This window comes from Pseudonaja textilis, chromosome 2, assembly GCF_049901715.1.
Source record: "Pseudonaja textilis isolate UNSWEBS1 chromosome 2, rPseTex1.2, whole genome shotgun sequence".
NCBI lineage: Eukaryota > Metazoa > Chordata > Lepidosauria > Squamata > Elapidae > Pseudonaja > Pseudonaja textilis.
In genome coordinates, this window is record NC_141991.1 from 114,148,006 (window position 1) to 114,172,813 (window position 24,808).

At 38.2% G+C, this 24,808-nt stretch overlaps 1 protein-coding gene across 1 annotated transcript; it reads right to left on the minus strand.

The window, feature by feature from the left end:
- Positions 1–4,819: 4,819 nt before the first annotated feature.
- Positions 4,820–11,469, minus strand: RPL38 (ribosomal protein L38). Its single transcript, XM_026701736.2, has 5 exons — positions 11,352–11,469; positions 11,140–11,168; positions 9,505–9,565; positions 7,493–7,615; positions 4,820–4,898 (listed from the first exon to the last, which is right to left on the minus strand). Exons 1-5 carry the CDS (start codon positions 11,452–11,454, stop codon positions 4,873–4,875), a joined length of 342 nt encoding a protein of 113 aa, XP_026557521.2. The 5' UTR covers positions 11,455–11,469; the 3' UTR covers positions 4,820–4,872.
- Between the last annotated feature and the right edge of the window lie 13,339 nt (positions 11,470–24,808).

Below are 24,808 nucleotides of genomic sequence, written 5' to 3' on the forward strand. Positions count from 1 at the left end.
CCAAACTGAAGTAATTAGTTTGGCAGGGCAGAAGCAGAAATTTCAAACTTGAAAGCATGGCAAAACTCACACAGTTGGGAAGATGCCAGGAACACAGATAAGCCACGACAATACAAGATAAAGTCACATTTGCTCCCAACAGCTTGCTGCATGCAGCTTGCCTTTTTTATACACTGTGTTCCCAGCTGCAGCTAATGAAGGGAATCAGAGCCCTTTCCTCCCCCATAAGCCATGCAACCCATATTGCTCTCTTCTCCATTCTTCTCTGCGTGCTCTAGGATGAAGAGGGGGTGGGCCTGGGTATTCCTTTGAATTCCCTCTCCCTTGTTCTACCTCTTCCCTGCTCTGCCCAGCCAGACTTTGCCCTTCCCCATTTTCTTCCACAGCCAATGGAGCCACATGCCCATTCTGTCAGCTGTTCAGCTTTCTCCTCCAAGTCAGATTCCTACAGGGGCATGATAGTTACTAAGTCACAGTCTGAGATTGCATTTGGATTGGTAGTCTTCAAGGATAGTAAATCAGAGAGATAATAAATGAAACCTGATTGATTGTTAGGAGAGGAACAAACTTTTCCACAATGTAGCAGCACATATAAATCCTGGGATAGATTCATAGATCTAAATTATAAAATACTGTTGAATATTATCCTTAGTTATTGAACAACACAATTCAAGGGAGATAACTGGGTAAACCTGCTGTTTACAACAAACTCATTTGATAGATTATCAGATATGTGTTTCAGATTTCTGGATGCATAATGATATCAAGGGACAGCTTGACAAGGAAGAAGAGTACAAAATACTTGTGACTCTGGGCAAGATCAGACATATTTTTGAATCTTACTAAACCAAAATTATAGGATTATTCACTTTATTATTTTTAAACATTCAAGAAAAAAGATTTCAATTATGTTTAAGAACAGCCACAATTCATTTCCCTATACTCTCTAAATAGCTTAAATCTGAGCAGTGATTTATGCTTAATGCGGATTTTTTTTCACAATTCTATCATTTCTCCCACTTCAAAGGAAAATTACTCCAGTAATGTGAAAATATGCTTTTTCTGCACGTCTCACTTGTGAAAAGGAACTTCCTTGGCATTTAAAGCAAATTGTATGTGTGTAAACCTTTTGCAAAACTTATTTGAAATAGAATATTTTGGAGGGGGAACAAGAGGAAATTAACCAGACAGCTTAACAGGCTATTCTTTGTAAGCTTTATGAATCATTGAACCAATGGTCTGTATTTATAGCTTCCAAGAATTTATATTCTTTGGTTAATAGAATGTATAAATCCCGAAGATTTTCCAGTCTGAGGTCATGACTTCCAGCCTGATGCAATTAATCTTTAACGTCTAACTGAAGGGTCCTTTCAAGGGAATGGTAATTAGCACACGATTGGAATGCTATATCCTATGCTACATAAGGCGTCTTTACATGCATAGTGGTAGGATTTATGTTCCATTTGATATTTCAGGCTTGTTTAAAAATAACAGAACCTGAATCTTTCAGGTTTATTTTCTCTGCATTTTGTATGTTGCTTCCTGATATTGCATGTTGCATTCACATTGTACAAATTGCTTCTTGTTTATAGACTAAATCTACAAATCAATTCAAGCAAGAGTAGAAACTGAACAAATGAGGAAGGGTGTAACAGCCATGATTTTCTCCCAAGATTTGTCATTACCTCTGAACCTAACTATAGTAACCACAGGTCTTGTTGATGTGCATGTCAGTTCATGTATCTTTGTATTCTTTTGTAATCTAATGCAGTCTGACATAAAATGCCACCTATGCCAATGCATCCGTCTCATTTTCAAAGAATTCTTCTGGGGCACAGGAATATAAATACTGCCAAACTTTAAAGCTTACATTCATTAAAAATATATTCTATGGTCTGAAGAGTTAATATGCAGAGATTAACGCACTTATTAATGAACAATGCTATGGGAGGGAATGGGAGACATCAAAATTATATATGCTTATATGAAAATCAGGCAAAATTACATGAAGTGGTGACAGAAAAGGCAAAAGTACGTAATATAAATCTGTATGTTGCTTATTTTTAAGGCTAGTAGTGTCCCACTGTGAAATGAAATTAAGGTTTTCCATTTATCACTGCAAATCAGCATAACCACCTAACAGCTCTTTTCACTTAGCAGAGAACATTTAATACAAGTTTATGTCTGCCTCAGCTGCACTACTAAAGATGAAAAGGAGATAATTCTGCCATCTCAGCCTTTTTGCAAATACGTAAGACAGGAGAGATGCTACTTAAGGATGAGACTCAAAATGATGCTTAATTTAAAACCAGTGTTTAGAGAAAATGGTAACTCAAGTCCATATTTAACATCTCTTCCTACAGGGCTGACAAATCTTCTGCTGATCCCCTTTTTATGGCTATGAAGGATAAAGTGTTCCATCCACTTCTACCACTGGAACAATGAGTGCAACCAACGAATGCTAATTTTCACAGGCAGATACAAAGCTTCTAGTCTTTTTCTGACAAACAATTCTCTAGCGTCAAACAATACACAGTAGGATGCCCTGCCACCATGTCGGTATCAATTAGAGACCAAAGTGAAGTGACCAGATATGAGTTGTAGCTGAAGCTTCAAATGCATTACTCTCCTGTTTGATTTTGAGATCCACTTGTATTTTATAATATTGAGAAATTCATCTCACAAAACTTGCACTAGGTGCTTATTAACGGGATAGTGGCAGCCATAATTTTAATACTGAATGTATAATTACAATTCTGAGGCATGGGATTTTTTATTCTTTTCCCTCTAGGATGATGATGAGCCATCATATAACATTATATATTGCAAATTGTTATAATTCACAAAGGAAAAGTTGTTATAAACAAAAGCTTATTCATACTACAACATTTTATTCATTTAAACTGGGTTCTCTTAATCTAGTTTTAAGACTTGTGCAGAGACAGATCTATTTTTTTAGGTCATATTTCTGCAGAAATATTGGAAATTCAAAAAAAGTTGACAAACACTTAAGCTTCACTGTATTTTCTGTGGCAGAAAAGTTATCACCCTTTATTGTACCTAGTGCTACCATATTCTAATCAAAACGCTGCTTGACTATCAGCCTTAGACTATATATTTACAATTAACCTCCTGGAGGATTTATATTCAAAAATAGAAAAGTTAGGAAACCATTATTAGTGCTTACTGCATTTATATCTTGTTTCCCCTGAAGCCATAGAATTGTGTGTATGTCTGAGGAGTATCACCTCTTACTTTATCCCAACTATCCCGTCAGATAAATTAGGCTAAAAGCAAACAATTTAACATTTGTGAGCTCCATAGTTGAATGGGAACTTGAACCTAGCCATCCCAGTCTAATCCTTAACCATGTCATTAATTAGATAGGTACAAAATCACTCCAGGATTAAATTACAATTTGGTAGACACTCCTTATGAAAATCTTATCATTCACATCAATGCTGTATGGCCAGCAAACTTAGGCTTATCTTTTGCATCTTGACATGGAACATTTATAATTTAGACAACACATTAAATAACAGTTGTACGCTGTTGTGGTATGTTTATAATGATCTAGAAATGTAACAAATACATTGAAACATTTTTTTTCCTAAATCCCATTTTATTTTTGTAACCCAGTATCACAAGCCGTTTTCGAGAAATTTTTTATAAACAGATAGGTCTTAACCACTGATCTGGTAATTATGGCAAGCAGGAATTCCAGAGGACGTTAGGATGTTGGAAGTATAACTCACTGGTAAACTAGCATGAAGAATCTGAAGTTTCATCTCAGTTGAACAGTTTTTCAGGCAGCCAATAGACAAACATTTCCCACATGTTCTTCCTTTGAAGTCTCTGCTGAGTTTACCATTATCTTTCTTCTGGACACCTTGAAGTACAGCATTGCTATTTTTATTTTCTGCCTCTAGGCTTGATAAGTATCAAGAAGCATTCTTGGAAATAAAAAATGCTACAGGCATAAGTGGCATAGCATGCCAGTTTTCTACTTTAAAAGATTTAAAAAATATTTTAAAACCTCTGTACAGCAAGAAGTCTGACAGCTGTAAGAAAATTATTTGTAGGCACGTTGGCGCCTATGGGCATCTCAGTGTATCTTAAAATGCATCTCTTAATTATAAGATTTAGAACTCCTGCTTGCCATGATGACCAGACCAGTAGTTAGAATCAAGATTTAGTTATGGGAAGAAAGCTGGCAGTGGTCAATGGAAACAGAACTCTTTATATACTGAAGACCATCCCCTGCATTATTCATGAATACCTTCAAGAGCCAACTAGAGGCTTTCAAAACAAGATCTGGAATGAATGACTAGTCCCTCTGCAGGTTGCATGTTTTTATAGACAGAATGCATATACTGACAATTCTGACTTATTATTACGTGTTTCAGCTTTCAAAAATCAAGTGTGACACAGAGGCCTCCTAATCTTGGTCTGTTACAATAGACTCCCTAGCCTGGCCTACTCAAGAGCCACTGGGTTAAAATTCCCAATACATCTAAAATATGCCTGCTTTGGAGAACCTACTTTAGGGGGTTTCATGCCAACTTCCATCTTACTCCAATATTCAAGAACTGTATTTGCAAGAAGTCATCTCACGTGCATCAGAACTGTAACCACTCCAGACAGGAACTGCAGGTGGAAGCTGCACAATGCACTACCCAGATCAACCCTATTTCAAAATTAAGAATTTTGCTTTTTGTCTATGCCTATTGATTTCACATTGTGGAAGGTCAACGTTTGCTTGGCCAGTTATATATTTCCTGCCAGGCTACTTGCAGAAAAATATGACACTGACAAGACAGAAAGTTCATTCCTTTATTACAATCCACCGGCCAAATTCCAAAGAGGACATATTCACTTCAGCTCTTTTACTGCCAAACCTAGAGAGAGAGAGAAAAAGAAACACATACTGAAAAAGAGCAAAAAGACAATATTCTCATTATTTCTGCTTGCAAAACAATCATTTTAAACAAGTTTCTCAAACACAAGTTGTCTACCTTTGAAAGGAGACCTTCCTGAGCAAGTGTAAGAGCATAATTTGCAGCCTCATGGCTAGTTTTTAATTGGTGGCTTGATATAAACGTCAGTAAACACCTAAAATATCTATGTTCTCTTTATTCTATTGTTCTATCCAGCAGAGATGTTAAATTTGATGGCCTAAATGCAGCCTCCCAGCTCTACAATATTCCCTGCTACCCAAGTGACATTTAAATACAGGGCTTTAATGTCAGCCTGTTAGGCTGACATTTCATTTGTATCTGCTGCAAAACTAAAAACTCCCCCATCTGCCACATCCCTTGGCGGATATTCATTACACTGCTCTTCAATCATTTCCCTCTGAATCTGTTCTGTATGTTTAACCCCCTTTCCCACTTTGTTGCCAATTCTGAAACAATACTGGTGCCCAAACAAAATATGTATTATTTGGATTAATCTACTAAAAACCTCATGTTTTCTGGGATCATTTCATTTAGTTCAGTCACCCTATATTTTTTAACACGAACTAAGCACCAATTTATTGTTTTCCTTAAAATTGAGTTATCTATTAAAAGCAAGCTTTCATTTTGATATCAACAAGGAAAATGTATTTCTATTTGTTAAGCAAACAGTACAGTAATTCGGTTTACAATGCAAAGGGATTTAAGTGATTAAGTCCCACTAACTTTGAAATATGCTATGCTCATTGACTGAAATCCAATGGAAATTAAACTTCCTTAACTATAGTTTTCTTCTCAGAGGAAAAGCACTATCCTTCTAAGAGATAATGCCTAATTAATTCAACAGTATCAAGTAACTTCAGCCAGTTTACAGATTCATTTTGTAAACATTTTAAAGTGTATAACTGTCTTTCAATTTTAAGATACTGTAGTACAGATTAGGATTAATTTCAAATCAGTTTTAGGCACATAGCTTGGTTCTAGTTAAATGAAGAAAGTGGCCTTTCAATTTATTAGTCATTAGGGTGTGGCTAAATGTTTCATTTTATTCATATCACCTGACAGTTCAAGGGTGGATAAAAATTGATGATTTTTTTAAAAAAATCAGACGTTTTTGATTTTTATCGAATTTATTCTAATAAAATGCTTTTGGAGTAAAAATCTATCTAAAGAGTGTTTCCTATTTAAGATATATTAATAATTTAGTTTATTCAGCATGAAATAGAGCTTAGTTATGTAGCATGAGGTTGTATATTCTGCAATATTGGGACCGTCGATGAGTCAACAGCAGGACAGAGTTCCTCTTTAAAAATTATGATTTAAATCGAGTTGATTTAAATCAAATCCACCCTTGGACAGTTCCATAAAACTGTTGGAAGATTTCATCTTGGTATTTGCAGTTTGTGTCAAAATACAGATAATATTTAGACTGAGTCTTTTACAGCCTCCCTAGAATTAGATCAAGAGATCCAGAACCAAGGCCTGGATATGAAGCAAATCACCAAAGAGTAACTCGGCTGTGACAGAGGCATTTTTATTTTGTAATGCTGACTTTGCAATAACAATTTAATCAATGCTGGATAAAATAACAAATGTAGGTTCACAGCTCAGCAGTTTCCCTGCACTTGGCTTTGGCCTCAGACAGGAGCTGTAATTGGGAATGCCTTCATCCAGCTTAGGTTACTAGAGAGAGAAGATGTGGTCAGAATAACTGATGCCTTAATACTCCACATCTGGAGGATTGCAATAAGCCGAAAAGTATTTAGAAATAACAATGACCCAGAATGCTATAGCCAGGTTCTTTAGAGAAATTTCATTTAGGAAAATAGGACTACTTTATCTAAATTGTTTCCAGGATCAATTCAAACCGCTGGCTATGATATTAAAAGTTTATTATCAACTAAAATATCTAAATGGCCGCTTTTCCTACCCATGACTACTTTTCTGTCTTCCCCTTCTCACTTCTTGGAGGTATCAATTCGTTGACATTAAAAGGAGGAACTTATAGCAGTTCTGTCAGGCTCTGGAATTTCATCTCAAGGTGGCCTTAGTTTCATCTATTATGGAGAAGTTAGGTGGAAGCTCCCCATTTTCTTTTTAAAATGAACCACCTATGTATCCTCACTTTGATGTCACAGCATCCTTAAGCACCTAAAGTTAACTCTTCATACAAGGTAGTTTGATTTTATTTCTTCACGTGTTTATTTTCAGGAAGACTGTAATCATTTAATTTTTTCAAACTTGCCCAATATCCCGAATGTTCAGGGTTTCTCCACATACAATACATAATAACTTAGTCATTTTAGATTTAGTTTGTCTTTTATCCAGGTGTTCAGAGCATCTTATATAGTATCCTGTGAGACAGGCCTAACAAAAAGAGTCACCCAATAAGAATACCCATCATCTTATGAAAAAGCATATATACCTAAACTATATACCTAAAAACTCATAATAAGAATTATTTGGCTAAAATGTGGGACTACTTGCTTACTATTAATTTTAATCACGTTGCACAATTCCACTTATAATTCAGTTACCTGGTGGCAGAGACTGCTTCAGTTTTTCAGCCTTTTCCTTATCTGTGATAACCAGGGTATACAGATATCGGCTACAACGCACCTTGAACTTTACATTGTCTTTATTCTTCTTGATCTTAACAGCTATGATATTAAAACATTAGGGTTATCATTATGCATTGATTATACTAAGGAACCTGCCTAGTAAGAAATAGAATTTAATGTAATTTTGAGAGAGAACATTTTATTACATCCACTTTATCTCATGATGACAGAGACACTTGTGAAGTAGATCTAAGTTATCATACATTTCTAAAAATGTTTTTCTTTAAATATCTTACTGGAATAATCTTGAGGCTAATACTTGTTACAGACTCATACATATCAAAAGTACATAAAAACAAGCCAAAGACTAGTTGCTGTGATTTTATTACTAATAGCAAACACTAACATCTTTACAGTAGAGGCTTACAGTGTTAAGAGAAAGTCTGTGAACAGTTTAGAATAATCTGTAAACCTGTAATACTATGACTGAAATGTGTTATCAGCTTGACTTAAGACCTATTACATGATTTTTATACCCCCAAAAACCTGCACCATACCTTTAAGGAACATTCTGAGGCAACAAGATCTGCTATTCTTACAATGTCCTATGAAAATATTCATGGGTCTTCCATAAGGAACTATTCAACAGATTACTGCAATATTTTCTGTGGACAGGGGGATCAAAAGTGGAACTTTGGGGGGAAAAAATCAGAAATGTTCCATTGTGAGAAAGCCATCGTGCTTCTGCTAATGATCCTCATCCCAATTAGCATGCCAGTTGTACTATCATGATTCGGGGCAGTTGTGCACTTTTGGGATCAAGAGGGAACAATGGAGTCTGGAGTATACTGAGAAATTCTACAGGAGCCTATCTGCCTATAAACTGAAACTTAAGTGAATTTGGGTCATGCAGCACAACTATTATCCCAAACACACAAGCATTATCAACAAAGAATGACTGAAACAAAATAAAGTTTGCCCTTTGGAATGGACAAATCAATGTCCCAATTTTAACTCAAATGAATTGTAGCATGATCTAAAGCCAACAGTTTCAGGTAAAGATTTCTTCTGCATCAGATTCTGGGGGTGATGCTCATCTGTTTCTTAGCCAAAAAAAAAAAAAAAAAGCCAGTCAGTGATATGACCAGCATGACTATATGCCGAAGTGCAAGGAACACTATTACCTTACCACCGAAGCGGTACCTATTTATTATCATCGAGTTGAAACTACTCTGTACAGAGGAAGAGCCCAAAATATCCCCAAGCAAATGCACACCGTTAATAGGGACAAGAATCACTTCACTGAAACCACTGCTGCTTTGGGAAACATCAGTAGTTATTATATCAAGATTCACGTATTTTTCCATCAAATGTTCAATTATGGATATTCCTAAAAGGCTCACAAGCTTGTATGTAGTTGTGCAGTACATTTCTAAGCTTCAAAACCACTAGAAATAAAAGCTTTGATTCTGGCTGACTATAATTCCCAATCTGTTTCTAAAATCAAACATGCATAATAATATGTTTAATGGCAATTTCTTAGTTGATTATAATGCCCTAGAAATTTACCATGGTTAAGTAATGCCAAAGAAAGCTACTACAAAACTTTATGGTTTTTAAATGACTCTAAATGATGTACATTAAAATTGCTTTGGAGAATGTTTTACTATTAAGCTTCCAATTTAGTTAATGATGTTTTATATGGGACAAAATATTCAAAAACATCACTTAAAAGTATTGGCAAAAAGAGGCATTGCTTTTAAAACATAGTTGGGAGGAAAGAGAGTGTATCACTAAGACATGGCTCTTCAATGACAGTGTTTGGAAAAGACCTGGGTTGCTATGGAACATTTAAAAAAGTTGATAGTGCCCATAATTAATATTAAAGAATACTGTTCTAATGTAGTAAGTGATATTATATTTTCAGCATAAATGAAAATACACAACCAGTATCATTAGTGAAACAAAGAGCCTCGATTGGTACTCACATTTTGCATCTTTCCTCCTGGCAGTCAATAGAAAATCTTTGATCTCTTCAATTTTTCGAGGCTGTAATAAATACGAGAATCAACATAAGTCTAGCATTTAGTGCATTATGAAAATACATTTTATTCCTGCAGCCCAACAACTTTCCCTTTTCTGCCAAACCATTCTATTAAATAGAAAATTGTAAACTCTATGAACTCATTCTTAGCCAAAAGTAGTGTCAGAGTTTATAAGAAGCAGACAGGAATGAATATTAGCAATAAAAAATATTTGTAGCTCAGAGCTGAAATGTTGTTTACTTGCAGATGTTTCATTACTCCAAACTAGGGAACATAGGGACTAGAACCGATGATGTTCCCTTGTTTGGGTAATGAAAAGCCGTAAGAAAACAAACATTTCTTGCCACAGCGGTTAAATGAATCAAATCAGTTAAGTTAGTAACACAGTTGTTCAGTGAATTTGGCTTCCCCATTGACTTTGCATGTCAGGTTGCAAAAGGTGATCACATGACCTTGGGACACTGCAACTGCCATAAATATGAACCAGTTGCTAAGCTCCTGAATTTTGATCACATGACCATGCAATGATCGTGTGAAAAACAGTCATAAGTCACACCCTTTTCAAATGGTCATGAAACAAATTGTTGTAAATTGAGGAGTACCTATATTTTCACATCAAACTGTGTTCTTCCAGTTTCTTTTCCCCCAGTACTAGTATGGGACCTTTCATATACTTTCCTTACAGCAAAGCAGGGATGGTTTCTGGGCTCAAGATACTAGCAGGCTCAAGTCCAGTTACTACACTGATGGGAAACTTCCAGGAAAGATATACAGACTAGACCGGTAAGTTGAAAAAAATATCCTGGAAGAAGGCAAGGACTAACCACTTCCATGGTTTATCTAATCCAAGGGTCTTCAAACTTGGCAAGTTTAAGCCTTGTGGACTTCAACTCTCAGAATTCCTGGGCTAACATGACTGGAGGAGGAATTCTGGGAGTTGAAGCCCACAAGTCTTAAAGCTGTCAAGTTTGAAGACCCTTGATCTAGGACAGTGGTTCCCAACCTTTTTTGCGCCCCGCACCCCTAAAGAAATTTCACTCGAACCTCTCACCCCCTGGAATATCGAAACCTCGCACCCCCTGAAATAAAAATGCCAACATATAGCCAATATCCTATTATTTACCTGGACTTTTCTCGCACCCCAGGTTGGGAACCCCTGATCTAGGATAACGGCCCTACAGTACTAAGAGCCAAGCAACATCTGAAAACTTATATTTTTTAAGTTGCTTTCCATTGCTATTCTCTCCAGGTTTTGCTGCATTTAATTTATGGAATGGAAATGAAGAGAAATCGGATGAAATTATTTTCTTACTTTATTTCCGTTCCATATATTAAATTTAACTCAATGTAAAAAAAAACTTCATCAAATCAAACTATGCCTGACTTGTTTAAAAACGTAAAAACTAAATACGGGAACAGATTTAAACATTAATGGAACATGAATAACGTCAGCCATTCGTCATTATTAAAATGCCCTTGGCGGGAAAGCCTTTTTCTCTCTGTATCTTTTCCCAACCGACTTCTTTTAACTTTGGCATCATCAAAAGAACAACCGATTCAGGAGCATCCGCCGCTTACCATGGCGAGGGTTTCTTGGCCGCAGCTGCCTGCAGAACAGAAATCAAATCGTCAGAGTCAGCGAGTAAATTGCCGGAATAGGGAGCGGGGGGGGTTTCAATCGCCGACTTATTTTTCTCCCGATCCCCTTTCCCGCCCTCCATTCGAACAAGCACGGTCACACTTTCGGCACCTTAACGCTCCTCCTCCGCCCTCTTCCCAGCTGCCCCCACCTGGATTTTTCACGGATGCCAACGGATTGTAACCGCCGCTTACCGAGAAGCTCGAAACGACAGCAAAACCACCCGGGAGAGAAAAGAACAAGCACTTCCGCATCCGGATAGTTAAACCCTGCTAGCTACGGAGGCCGAGGAAGTTCATAATAGCAAGCGAGGCAAAACTAGCTGAAATCCGGCGGTGCGGGTGTGGAAATGCGTGGCGCTTGTAAGCACTTTGTAGCTGGGTATCAAGGATGCGGTACGCATTATAGGTGTCAAATCAGTCTTTTATGTATGTACAACTGGAAGTTTAAAGTATTTGCTTACTTGTGAACTCTTCGTGTCTACGAATTCAGCGCAAAATGCAGGCTATATGAAAAGCCAGCAGCGCGGGTACAATTTGCAGCAGCATGGATTAAATGCATAAAAAGTTAAGCGACCACCACCCTGAAGATAAAAAAAAAAGTTTTCGTTGTCTTATTCAATCAGAAGCAAAACAGAAACTATTCCTGAATAAACCATTATACTTAAACTTTATACTTATACCTTAGCCCTTATACTTAAGGTAATTGAGGACACAGAGAGATCTATTTCTTAGTAGCTTTCGACCAGGAGGGAATCGGCAAGCAGCGCTCTAACAGCAGCGGGACCTAAGAAATTTTGATGAGGGCACTGCTTCAGAAGTACAATAATGATGAGATTTCTCTCTCCCCGGAGAAAAATGGGGAGCAACCACATCCTTAAATGTATTGCAGGAAGCTTAATTGTACACCTTAGAAAAGCGGTTTTCCATTGCAGTTTTTATCCATGCTGAAAGGATTATGAGATAGCAGGTCGGAGATTCTGCTGTCTTGTGATGGAAAAATTATGCAGACAGAAGGGTTTTCTAGTAACCAGTCAGAATGGATTGAAAGAGCATGGAAACTTGGGAATAGAAGAAAATGGATGATAAAGGAATAGGACTGAGCACCCACTGAGGAATCTACTTTGAGAAATGAAAATGTTCGGGATGACAATTTGGTCTGACAAGGCTCTTACAAATTTGCATATTATGCATGCTATTTTATCTATTATCTTCCACCCGGTTTATATCATGCTTTCTGTAGAACAGCAAAATACAAGGGTGTAGAAATGAATTTTGAGTGGGATAAAACTGTCTGAAGTCCTTAGGCAGAGCAAAAACCAAAAAGATAACATTCAAATGACAAGGGAGCTTACATCAAAAACCCAGAAGCTAAGGAAGAACACTGGGTTCTATGTTGCTATGTTGCTCTGATTTCCAGAACTGGACTGATTCCAATTAGGTTTGGAGTGGATAAAGTAAAGGTTTCCCTTGTCCAGTCCTATCCAACTCTGGGGAACAGTGTTCATCCTTGTTTCTTAGCTGAGGGAGCCAGTGTTGTCCTCAGACATTTCTATAGTCAGGTGGCCAGCATGACTATATGCTGAGGCACGTGGAATTCTATTACCTTCCCACTGAAGTGATACCTATTTATCTAGTTGCATTTGTATACTTTTGAACTGTTAGGTGGACAGGAGCTGGGGCAAGTAAAGGGAGCTCATCCTGTTGTGTGGCCGTCAACTGTAAATTTTCCAGCCGATAAGCCCAGTGGCTTAACCACTAAACCATTGCACTCCCTTGGGGTGGGTATACTATGAATATCACATGCCTGAAAGAGGAATTCTTTTTGTGGGATAGGAAAGTTTTAGAAGAAAGTAAATCAGAGTTTCCACCACAGTGGTGGGATTCAAATTTTTTTGCTACTATTTCTGTGGGTGTGGCTTGGTGGGCATGGTGGGGCTTGGTGGGCATGGCAGAGGAAGGATACTGCAAAATCTCCATTCCCTCCCCACTCCTGGGGGAAGGTTACTGCAAAATCCCATTCCTTCCCCATCCCACTAACCTGCTTTCCAGCTCTATTCTCCTGTGCAGGGCAACAAAAGAAGACCCAGCCAATCAGCTGGGACTCGGGAAGCAGAGAATAGATGTGGTATTTGTTGCTTCTCTGAGCTACTCAAAATTTCTGCTACCGGTTCTCCAGAACTGGTCAGAACCTGGTCACTTCTGCTTCACCCTAGATATGAAGGAGGGAAAAATATTCTCTCCAACATTGACCCTGGCTTGAAAATATAAGGTTTTTCTTCTCCAGCTCGAGTGCTTCTATATAATCCTGCATTCACCTGTGATTGCCTTTCTTTAGAATAAAACCAACTAGAATAGATTGTTGCTAATATAATATCTGAGTGCATTTAACCTTTTTCTTTTCTTTCTTAACTCATATTGCCTGATAACTAATACAAGCTACATAGAGAGTAGAGAAATCAAACCTCTTCTCCCAAAATTACCTTTGTGCAGAACCCAACACAAGCTATTGTGAACATCAACCAAAGACCTCACTGTCATTATGTCCAGAATCTTTTACTTCCTGATTATATGATACTTGAGCAGAACATGACAGGAGCATATCACACCACCTGATTGGGCAGAACCAGAAATTGTGAAATATTTGTATCCTCTACAGTCATTGTATAGGTAGTCCTCATTTAGTGACTGCTTTGCTTAGCAACTTTTTGCAGTTATGACAGAAATGAAAAAAATAAGGTTGCAAACAGTTCTCACATTTATGACTTTCACAGGTTTGTAAAGCAAGGGAGTAAACTCCCAAGTACAGGCAGGGTTTCACTTAACAACTGTTTGGCTTAATGACCAACTTGCTGACTCCAATTATAGTTGCTAAAAAGCACTACCTGCAATAGCAACAACATTCATGTAGCAAATTTCAAGTATTCAGAGTGGTTCACACATTTGATCTTGGCAATCCTGATTGAAACTTAGCATGATCGACATAATCCCTCCCTATTTTCAGGAAGAGTTTAGGGCTGGCTTAACTGAAGAAACTGAGAGAAATTATGGATGAGGTGAAATTTAAACTGGCATGATTCCATTTCATATTCTCAGCAGTTACAAACTCCTAGATCTCAGTGCTTAAATATAAATGGATCTACTTGTGACTTGAATTCCTGAGAAAAATCAATATAGAACAGCATTCATCTTTTGCTCTATTGATTTATACAGTATCTGTTATGTTGGCCTCTATATACATTAAGTTGAAGTAGTAATTGCATTTATTAACATTTGCTAGAGTGATGGGCATCTTTGGGCCATCAGAAATGGCAGTTGTTTCAGGAGGGGCCTCGGTAGATAAAACGGACACATGTCCCATCTTTACCTATCCACAGAGAAGCATGCTTCTGCACATCAGTTCTTCTTGTTGCACTGAGATAGTAGTAAAAATACTTGGACTGCTTCAACTTACACCCTTAAACATCTACTTTGTGTATCTTTATAATGAGGGTTTTTTTTTAAAAAATGTATCCTTTCAAGGATGATCTGTTGGGGGCTATCTGCAGTTCATCCCACCTCTTTTCCTTGTTTTACCATAGTCTCCCTTTCTGCCCAGGGTTCAAGAAAGAAGGCTTGTGTAAGAAACCTGAACTGGTAGCTTAGACAGACCTTTTGAAATTAAATGATGGTCTACAGTCCCCCGCCTTTACTTTATACAGGAGAAAGAGAGGTAGGGCTAATACAAAGCCCCTGTGTGTCCTTGGTTTATTTGTGTGCCCTTGTCCATATTTTTTCTTCATTTCCTTCAGCAGAGCCATGTATGTAATGATAAAAATAAAACACAAGGGGGCACCCTGAATACAGGTTTGAAATAAAGTGGGTGATGAAGAAAAATGGAAATGAAAAACAATCCACCCCGCCCCCCCAAAAAAAGGGAGACTAATCATAGTTGCAATCCAGCTTGGCTTGCACAGGAATCATGTTCACCTTAGGAATGGCTTATTAGCCTGTCATTAATCATTATGTGTGTACCTGGCGTATCATAGAACCAAGATCATCTGCCAGTAGCAAAGGCCAGCCCTCAGTGAGTTTAACCCTCAATGAGCTTAACTCATTCTGTGTGACTAGATCACATTCTTCTGCCTTAGAAGCTCTCCTGTTTCCTCACTGCTTTCCCTTCTTTTAACTTATTGGAAAAAGGATAATTAACATGAATCCATAGTGCTGCTTAATTCGTAGGAACCCACCAGTGGTGGGATTCAATTTTTTTTACTACCGGTTCTATGGGTGTGGCTTGGTGGGCATGGCAGGGGAAGGATACTGTAACATCCCCTCCCCACCCCACTAACCTGCTTTCCAGCTCCGTTCTCCTGTGCAGGGCAACAAAACAAGACCCAGCTGATCAGCTGGGACTCGGGAGGCAGAGAATAGATGGGGGCAGGGTCAGTCAGGGGTGGTATTTGCTGGTTCTCTGAACTACTCAAAAATTCCACTACCAGTTCTCTAGTACTGGTCAGAACCTGCTGAATACCACCTCTGGAGCCCTTCCTCTATTATAGAAATAAGATAATCCTTCACTTAAGACTGGTCACTTAGAGACTTTTTGAAGTTAAAACAGAACTTCCCAGAACTAATTACAACCCAAATTTGAAATTATGATGATCAGCACCCCTGACCATTATGATTGCATTTTGTGAGAGCTTGGTAACCAGCCTGCATATATGGCCTTTTTATGTGACCACAACTTACAATGCTTTTTATTGGAAAACAGTGTTTCCTTCTGGTTTCTGGCAGAAAAGGTAATTGGTTACAATAGATTTGCTTTAATGACTGTGGTGTTTGCTTAACAAACACTGCAAAAAAGGTTGCAAAATTAGACTGGGTCACATTTTAACTGGTTCGACTTACGACCCTAATTCTGGGGTCAACAATGGTTGTAAGTCGAGGACTACCTATATAAATATTATGAAAGGCAATCTTTCCTTAGCAGCTCTCTGACTATGAATAACTCTCCTCCCCTATCACATCCCAGTGAAGAATTCAAAATGAGCATTTCATTTTCACAGGACTCAATAATTATTATCTGTGACCTAAAATGTAATTTTATGTTACCAATCTTACTTTGCACCTTGCTTCAGGATTATTAGGGTGATAATGAATGTAAATGGGTAACACATTTATACATTCAGATCATTTCCATTTTGAGTATATCTTCCTTATCTTACTGAAGCCTCTAAATTAGACCTCCTCCCTCTTTTCTGTCATCTTACAGATCTGGAACTAAAGCTGAGATACAGAGATTTCATAAAAATGATTTGTTGTTGTTTTGGAAACAACATCTCCCAACTGCAAAGTGAATGCTGTTTAGTATGATCTTTGTCATGAGAAGCAATCACAGCTTCTGGTGACATTTGATAAAGCTTGAAGTTGTTTAGAAGTTATCAATCAATTTTAATTCAGTCACAGACCGCCATAGAACAAATAACAATTATGTAAAATAGAAATGAAAATAAAAAGTCATATTGATAGACTCAAATAAAGTAAAGATAAAATTATGAATGTGAAATTGTAGAGGTCATGAATTCAAAAGCAAAAGAATCCTATAAAACTGCAATGGATTTTATAAGAAATAGTCTAAATGCTATAAATAACTATGATAGATAACTCTAAAAGGAGATAAGAATATTAAAATTTCTAAAACACTAGAAGAATATAAAGCGATGCTAACCTATATTAAGTTTAACATTTGCTGAAGGCCTGCTACAATTTGTTGGGATTAAGATTGTGATGGTCCACCAATTATAGCAAAGAAGTAGCAAAATAAAACAGAGCAGTATGTGCATATTTAAAAGGAGAAGTGGAAAAACGGCGGAGGGAGGGGAACAATGAAAGGGAAAAAAGGAAGAGAGATGTATTGAGTGATGAAAGTCTAATTAAGGTTCAGCTTTATCTCACTTGGAGAAGTTGTTTATGTTTTGACAAGAACCAGAGGACATTTCTCACACATTTCTATAAAAAACAACAACATAGCAATGCAGAACCCATAGTTTCAATTTTTTCCTCACCTCAAGGGCAGAGCTACGATATGTTATAGAATCTTCCCTCTAGGAGGCCAGAATGGAGGACATTACAGTGAGCTAAAATAAAAGATCTTTTGGTGCTTGGCGGGGGACAATATTGTAAAGGTACTGTGCAAGAGGAACACTAATTTTGTAGCTTCTGTGGATTAATGTATGGTAGAGCCTAGCTGAGGTCATTTTGGAAAGCCACATCTCTGACACATTGCTTTGAAAGATGCATTGGCCTGATCAAATTTCACTGGAATCAATACATTGGGGCAGAATCCACAATGGCTTCAGGCGGCACCAATAAATGTTTGCTAAGAAGTTTGGGATTTGTCTGAAGAGTCAAAGAAGCAAGACAACCTGGGTTGAAAACTTTTATGAGCCAGTAACTTAACATGTGCTATTTGGGCATAGCTTTTAATCAGAACAATTCCAGCTTCAGCCTGAAGGTTGAGTGAGGAACACAGTGAGGAACTAAGACCAAATTCCTTAGGAAGCCTGGTTGTACTTTAACGGTTCTAGACTCTTATATGAACATATTTGGAAACCTTAGGACAGCTGTGATATTGTTTTGGTGTCAAATACTTTTAGTCCACCAGGTTTTGTGTGAAAAAAGTAAGATTCTACATTTAGGGAAGAAAAACTAAACGCACAGGTAGAGTATATGTGGTACCTTGCTCAATAGTAGTAACTGTGAGAGGGATTTTGGAGTCCTGATGGACAATCATTTAAATAGGAGCCAGCCATGTTCTGCAGCTGCCAAAAAAGCCAGCAGTTTTAGGCTGTATAAACAGAGGGATAGAATCATGTGAAGTGTTAATACCACTTTATAATGCCTTGGAATACTGCATCTGGTTTTGGTCACCATGATGTAAAAAAGATGTTGAGACTCTAAAAAGCATGCAGAGAAGAGCAACAAAGATGATTAAGGAACTGGGGGCTAAAACATATGAAAAACAGTTGCAGGAAGTGGGTATGTCTAGTCTTATGAAAATAAGGACTAGGGGTGACATGATAGCAGTGTTCCAATATCTCAGGGGCTGCCACAAAGAAGAGGGAGTCAAGCTATTCTCCAAAGTACCTGAGGGCAGGACAAGAAGCAATGGGTGGAAACTCATGAAGGAGAGAAGCAGGGGTGGGATATGACAGGGTTAACTACCGGTTTGGGATTTATGAGCTTCCCTGCATGCGGCAAGCTGCGCGCCTGTAAATCGTCATTAGCAGGCTGTGTGCAGAGAAGCAGCCTTTGAAACAGCCCTCTTTTCCTGCTTTTTTAACTGCAGCTGTGCCTTGTTCGGCAGCTGAAGTTGAAAAATCAGAAAATAAAGATCAGGTAAGAGTCCAGGTGGGTGGGTGGGCAAAAACCTCAGCAGACATAGAACCGGTTCTATGTCTGCTGTTCTTCATTGCTTCTGGCTCTACAGAGGTGGACAGAACCGGTACAAACCTACCCCTGGAGAGAGGCAACCTAGAACTAAGGAGAAATTTCCTGACAGTTAGAACAATTACCAGTAATCAGTGGAACAATTTGCCTCGAGATGTTGTAAATGCTCCAACACTGGAAGTTTTAAAGAAGAGATTGGACAACAATTTGTCTGAAGTGGTGTAGGGTTTCCTGCTTGAGCAGGGAGTTGGACTAGAAGACCTCCAAGGTCCCTTCCAACTCTATTATTCTATCCTATCCTGTGAAAAACATCTTAATATGGTAGCTACACTTTTTCAATCTTTTGTTTTAGGGACTTAGAAGACTAATATCTGGCAAGGCTTGGACCGACTTAAGGGACCTAGCAGTGCTGGATTTTGTTCCGTGTGGGAGAATCTGGAATGTGCTTTTTGTTTCAGATTGGGTGCTAGGCAGATTTGAGGAATATGTGCTGTCATCAACTTGGCTAAATCATCTCATCATAGGTTTCTGCCCTTCTCTCCATAGCTGCTGTAATTGAATTAGCTTATTTTTAGTCCTTTCAACTGAAGAGAATGTTGGAAGGAATTGATGCAGATGTGCTCCATATTCTTTCTCTCCATCAGCAGGATAATTCTTGTCAACAGAACAGACGGGATCAAATGTGATGTTGGAGGAGAAGCTGACAAGATAATGAGCCATATCTGGCCAGGGGCTATAGAGAAAAATTCCAGAAAACAACCCCTACATCATGTACCTTCAGATCCTGCTCTGGCACAAATTATCTAACATTAATACACATATAAAATCCTGTGGTTAATTGTGGGAAGGGTTGGGGGCTAAAATAATTGGGGACTAACTACTTTGAAATAACATATAGGTGGTCCTTGAGTTATGACCCACAATTGGAGCCAGAATTTCCATTGCTAAGCAAGGTGGTTGTCATGGTGATTAAGTGAATTACTGCAGTTATTAAGTGATTCAGCCATTGAGCAAATCCGGCATTCCCATTGACTTTGCTTGTCAGAAGCCTTTTGGGAAAGTCGAAAATGGCAATCATATAACCCCGGATGCTGCAACCATCATAAATCATGACCATTGTCAAATTTGATCACATAACTCGGATGCTGAGACAGTTGTGTGAGGATCAGTCTAAGTCACTTTTTCCAGTGCTGTTGTAACTTTGAACAGTCACTAAAGGAATGGTTGTATCATGTCTCTGTTGGAGCCTGAATCTGAGGAGGAAGATGAGCTGGAACTGGAGCCGATGGAGATTGAGTGGGAGGCTTTGTTGGTTTTGGTGGAATGTAGGGAGGAACATGCTGAGTCAGGCCAGGGTTGCTTGTAGGCAGGAAGGAAGGGGGAAGGATGACCAAGAGAGGCTAAGCAGTGAACATGAGAGACAGAGCTCAGGCAATGAGCAAGGACCACCCGCTCCTGATCCTTGAGCATGGAGAGTGGAGACAAGGCGAGAACAGCACAGACTGACCCAATTACTCTGGAGGAGAGCACTCTGCCCCTCTTCACAAGGCACACCTGGGGACTGAGACTTAAGGAGATGCTGTGGGAAGGGTAATTTGTTGGGAACAAGTGCTGAATTCCTGGAGTTTTGAATGTCACTGCCGATGTTTGAAGTTTCCTGGATTTCCTGCTTTCTTCCTGGCTTCCTGGATTAATTGCCTTGCTCTTTTGCTTTCGGGACTCATTGACTTGCTCTGCTAGATTTCTTGCTTTATAGCCATTGTGCTCACAGTGTTGGGCTGGACTACTTGCAGCCAGAGGCTGTTGGAGGTGTGTGTGTGTGATCACTTTGCTCTGGGACATGCCAGAAATGTGGGAGCATTTGGGGAAATTTGGAGCAATAAAGGTGCGGTTTGAACTGCCAACTGCCTATGTTGCCTCTGTACTGTGCTCCAGGTCATGACACGTTGTAAGTTGAGGACGACCTGTATGAATACTTAATTTGCTATGATAATACAGACCCAAAAGCTGTTTGCATCCAAACAATTGCATGGTACTATGTCTATGATAATATCACCACATTTTCCCACAGTGCTGTATTCTCTCCTATCTCTAAAAGGCAGCATTGTGCCAGGTCAGTTGCTCAATTCCATGCTAAACTTGAGGTAAGAGAAATAAAACACCAGTTCACAGATTTAGTGCAAGGGTTCCTGAATGATCACTTGTTTCAGGTATGCCAGGATGGCCGTGAATTAGCCTTAGGGCAGTTGATTGGTACAGTTTGAGTCAATACAATGATGGTTACAGCCCCAGATGGCTGGTAGGTGGCCTTAGGGACCTTTCTACTTGACCATTCCTTCACCTAGACAGAGTTCTTTCCGCAATTACACTAGTGAAAATCCGAGGGAGAATGGGAGGGAGAATGCCACACTATGTGACCTTGACTTGATTAAGTCAAAATTAAACATCTTTCTAAAAACACTTTAATCTAAGTGAGAAAGAGCCTGCTGAGTTTCAGCTAGGAGATGGAGATGGTATCTGACCTTTTCCAAGACTCTAAAACTGTGACCACTTAGCCTACATCAGCCGAGGAAATGAGGACACTTTCTCACATCTAGGGGAATTATTTTGGAGAAAGGAAGCATCCGTCTTTGGTCTAAGAGAGATAGCATCATCCCATCTATCAAAATGTGACGGAGAGAGGGAACACGAGCTACGGGAAAATATACTAGCCCTTCTGAGAGCAAGGGATGTGGGGGGGAAGCAAATCGGCTTGTATATCTATTGCATTATGTGGAAGTAGAAAGGAAATCGATTGAGCTGTCATGCCATTAATGCATTTAGTATTGCAAACTCTCCAATCATGGCAATTGTACCAGATGGATGTTTCAAATTTTTTTTTAAAAAAAGGAAGGTGAAGGAGATAAGCACCTGACATGTTGTAAGGAAGTCAGAAAGAAGAGCAACTCTTGGGGAAAATAGAGCTAATAAATCACAGTGACCTGAGCAAAGTCTAGAACAGGTTACTGATGGAAAAGTCCCTTTAAATAAATAATCATTAAAAATAACTAGAAATAGCTCCGTATGAACCAGGTCAACGGGACATTGTGTAATCATCTTTCAGGGAGAGAGTTCTATTTTACAACAAGGATAATGAGGAAAAAGAGACAATTCTGATCTGGGCAGGCTATGCCCATCTTCCTTTCTATTCTTACAAAGTATAAATTTGTCCAGGCTGGACATAATATACAACTATGAATTGCTAATGCCATCTTGAAATAGATGAATCAAGTCTCATCGGAAAGATTGAGAGATCAAATCAAATAAATCAAACCAAGATTGGTGTCTTAAGTTTTAGGTTGTGTGTCTATTTCCTCCTCTTCATCTACTCACTGCTTTATGTTCTGGTGTTTTTGTTTCCTTCTTGACTTTTTTATTGTCTCTTTTGAATGGTGAGGAAATACGGTTTATTTCTATGTGTCCATTGATGGCTGATTTGTCTGAATGCCAAATTGCCAAAATTCCCTAGCATTTTCACACCAAACTAACTTCAAAAGCACTAGGGAATTCCTGGAAGATTTCCATTCAGACCAGAACACATACTCTCCAGCAATCAGATAAGCAGGGACTAATACCAGACAAACAATCAAGTAGAAAACAAGATCCTAATCAAAGTTTTTGGTTGGCTTTGTCTCAGTTTTGTTTTACTTTATTTTTATGGGATTACATGGTTCTCAATAGAGAATAAACAGGATGAGACAAACAGCCTGTTATTGTTACTATACAGCATCAGACACAACAGGTCAAGGTAATTAAAACAGTGCCCATACATTCAAAAAGTAATTACTGGAGCATCACTGCAATCTTCAAAGTGAAGAGATTTAAAAGACCTTTAAAAAAATATAGTGGCTGGTTTAAAAGAAAGCATTCTCTCTCTTGGCATAAAGCCTGATAAGTAAACAAGGATTGTTTACAAGCAAGTCATATGAATGATCACTGTTGGCCACCAAATTTCAAATTTCAAAAGAGCAATTGAATCTGCACTAAGTAGAAACAAACCATTTCAGAGGCTTCATAAGACAAGACACAGAACCTGTATTTACTAAGAAATCAATAGGTTTAATCATCTTTTCCCATTCAGAATGGGAGGGAAAAACTCTGTAAAGAAAGCTTGGATAAGAAGAGGCTGTCTCCCATAGAAAAACAATTGTGTTGGAAAAAAACACTTTTACATGACAATGCTGATCAGAATTGGGCTGGAGAAAGAAAAGCAGATGAGCTGGCTAACTTTAAAGAAACCATAATGGAAGATGATAAATAATGGCCAGCTTCTGATAACAAGAGGACTAATTGCTATGTGACTAAGGGAAGCTTTCAACTTTTTACATATAGGGCAGAAAAAGGAAAGAACTGTTTACATTGATTCCTGTGGCTCAGCTATTAAATGAGAAGCAGCATCCTTTCTTTTAATTAAGTTGTGATATTGGCAGCTTAACATTCAGGCTGGACATGGAACATTCTTCGTGACAAGCAAAGTTTTACCAATTCTAAATTGGCAAAGTGTCAGTCTCTTCTCCAACCAGGCCATCAGTCAAGTGACTTAGAATACAATATATCATCTGTAGAACTCAAATTTAAGCAGCGCTCATCCTGTTCTGGAAATCACCCAAACCATCCAGTTATCCTAATATTTTCTTCAGGTCTTTATATTTCTTTCTTGGGGGCAGTCAGAATATCTGCCCTAAATAACCATAATTTCTCTTTCTGGATCTCCTTTTAGAGGACATGACACACAATTCTTCTCTTCTCTTCCTCTCTTCTTGTCTCCGCCCCTTCCCTCCCCCCCTCTCTTCTCCTCTCCTCTCTTCTTCCTTCCCCTCCTCTGAATTCAAGAATAAGCAATATCAAATTCATGGCACAACTATCTCTCAGGTTCTGTCATGAGGTTGCTGTGGATTTTTTTGTGGGTGGTGGTGGTAAATCTTAGTTTCTTAACTTTAGACCAATGAGAAAATTAAAAAAACAGAGACTGTATTTTGAAGCATAATCTCTGTAAAATAAAAGTATTTTGTCTTCCCTTTTAAAATATTGTTTTCCACATAAAACTCCTATAGTGTAGATATGAAGAAGCTGTAGAAAAAGACAAAAAGAACCAAAAGAAAAAAGAAAAAGAAAAAGAAAAGAAAAAGAAAAAAAGAGACCAGCTTTTCTGAACAGTGTTGGAATAAATTGGGGGGAGATGTCTGCTGTCCTAAAAGAGTGATAATTTTAACTAAAATCCAATTCCAGATTGAGATTTGGATAAGGAAAGTTATTCAGCTGTCTTGTTCTTATGGAAGGCAATTGCATTTGATGTTCTGTAGTCAAAAGCTGATGTTAAATAAGATAGAGAAAATTGGATGATTCCCTGATGTTTATACTGGGGAAAGAGGTCATACTGAATGATTACATTTTTGTCCACCGTTGTTTGAAGGAATCTCAGGACAAGATACACACAAGCCTTTTCTGGTTCCATTTGCACGAACACCTTGTAAGGAGATTAGATAGAGAGGCTGTGATTACCAAAGAAATGTCAGGGCTGATCAGAGATTTGTATATGGATTTAGATCAATTTATTATGATGATTAAAGAGCAATCCAAAATAGAACACATACATCCTTGAACATAAGACAAGATAACCAATATAGGAACTACCTCAGAATTTAATCAATCAGTTTCTGGATGAACTATAATGCTAATCACCATATAAAATTAGTTCACTTTCTCAGAAACTGCTGAATCATGATCAGACAAATTTTTTTTGCCCATCCTATTGGTTCCCTGAGTTTAGGACTTGTTAAGTAGATTTTCCAATTATCCTTCACTAGTTTGATTTAGTGGTTAAGGAAGCAAGTTAGAAAGCAAGATATCATGAGTTCAACTCTCGTCTTAGTCATGAAAGCTAATGGAATGACCTTCAGCTAGTCACACTCTCTCTTAGCCCAATTCATTTCACAGGTTATTGTTGTGGAGAAAATAAGAAGAGGAAAACGTGCCAAATATGTTCATCACTTTGAATTATTTGTAAAAAACAATAAAGATGAGATAATAAAACAAACAAATACACAATTGAAAAACCATGGCTGGAGGGCTAGGGCAGTTAAAGAGGCAATAAATGCCAGTGTTTGCTGGTCAAATAAGTGGGAGGACAAATCTTGGA

Bases quoted from the DNA above. Each gene is read 5' to 3' on its own strand.
- RPL38 (XM_026701736.2), bottom strand. From the start codon at position 11,454: ATGCGGAAGTGCTTGTTCTTTTCTCTCCCGGGTGGTTTTGCTGTCGTT. The intron at 11,169-11,351 runs GTGGGGGCAGCT...TCTGTTCTGCAG, and splicing joins GGCATCCGTGAAAAATCCAG to GCAGCTGCGGCCAAGAAACC. The intron at 7,616-9,504 runs GTGAGTACCAAT...TTAATATCATAG, and splicing joins CAGGAGGAAAGATGCAAAAT to CTGTTAAGATCAAGAAGAAT.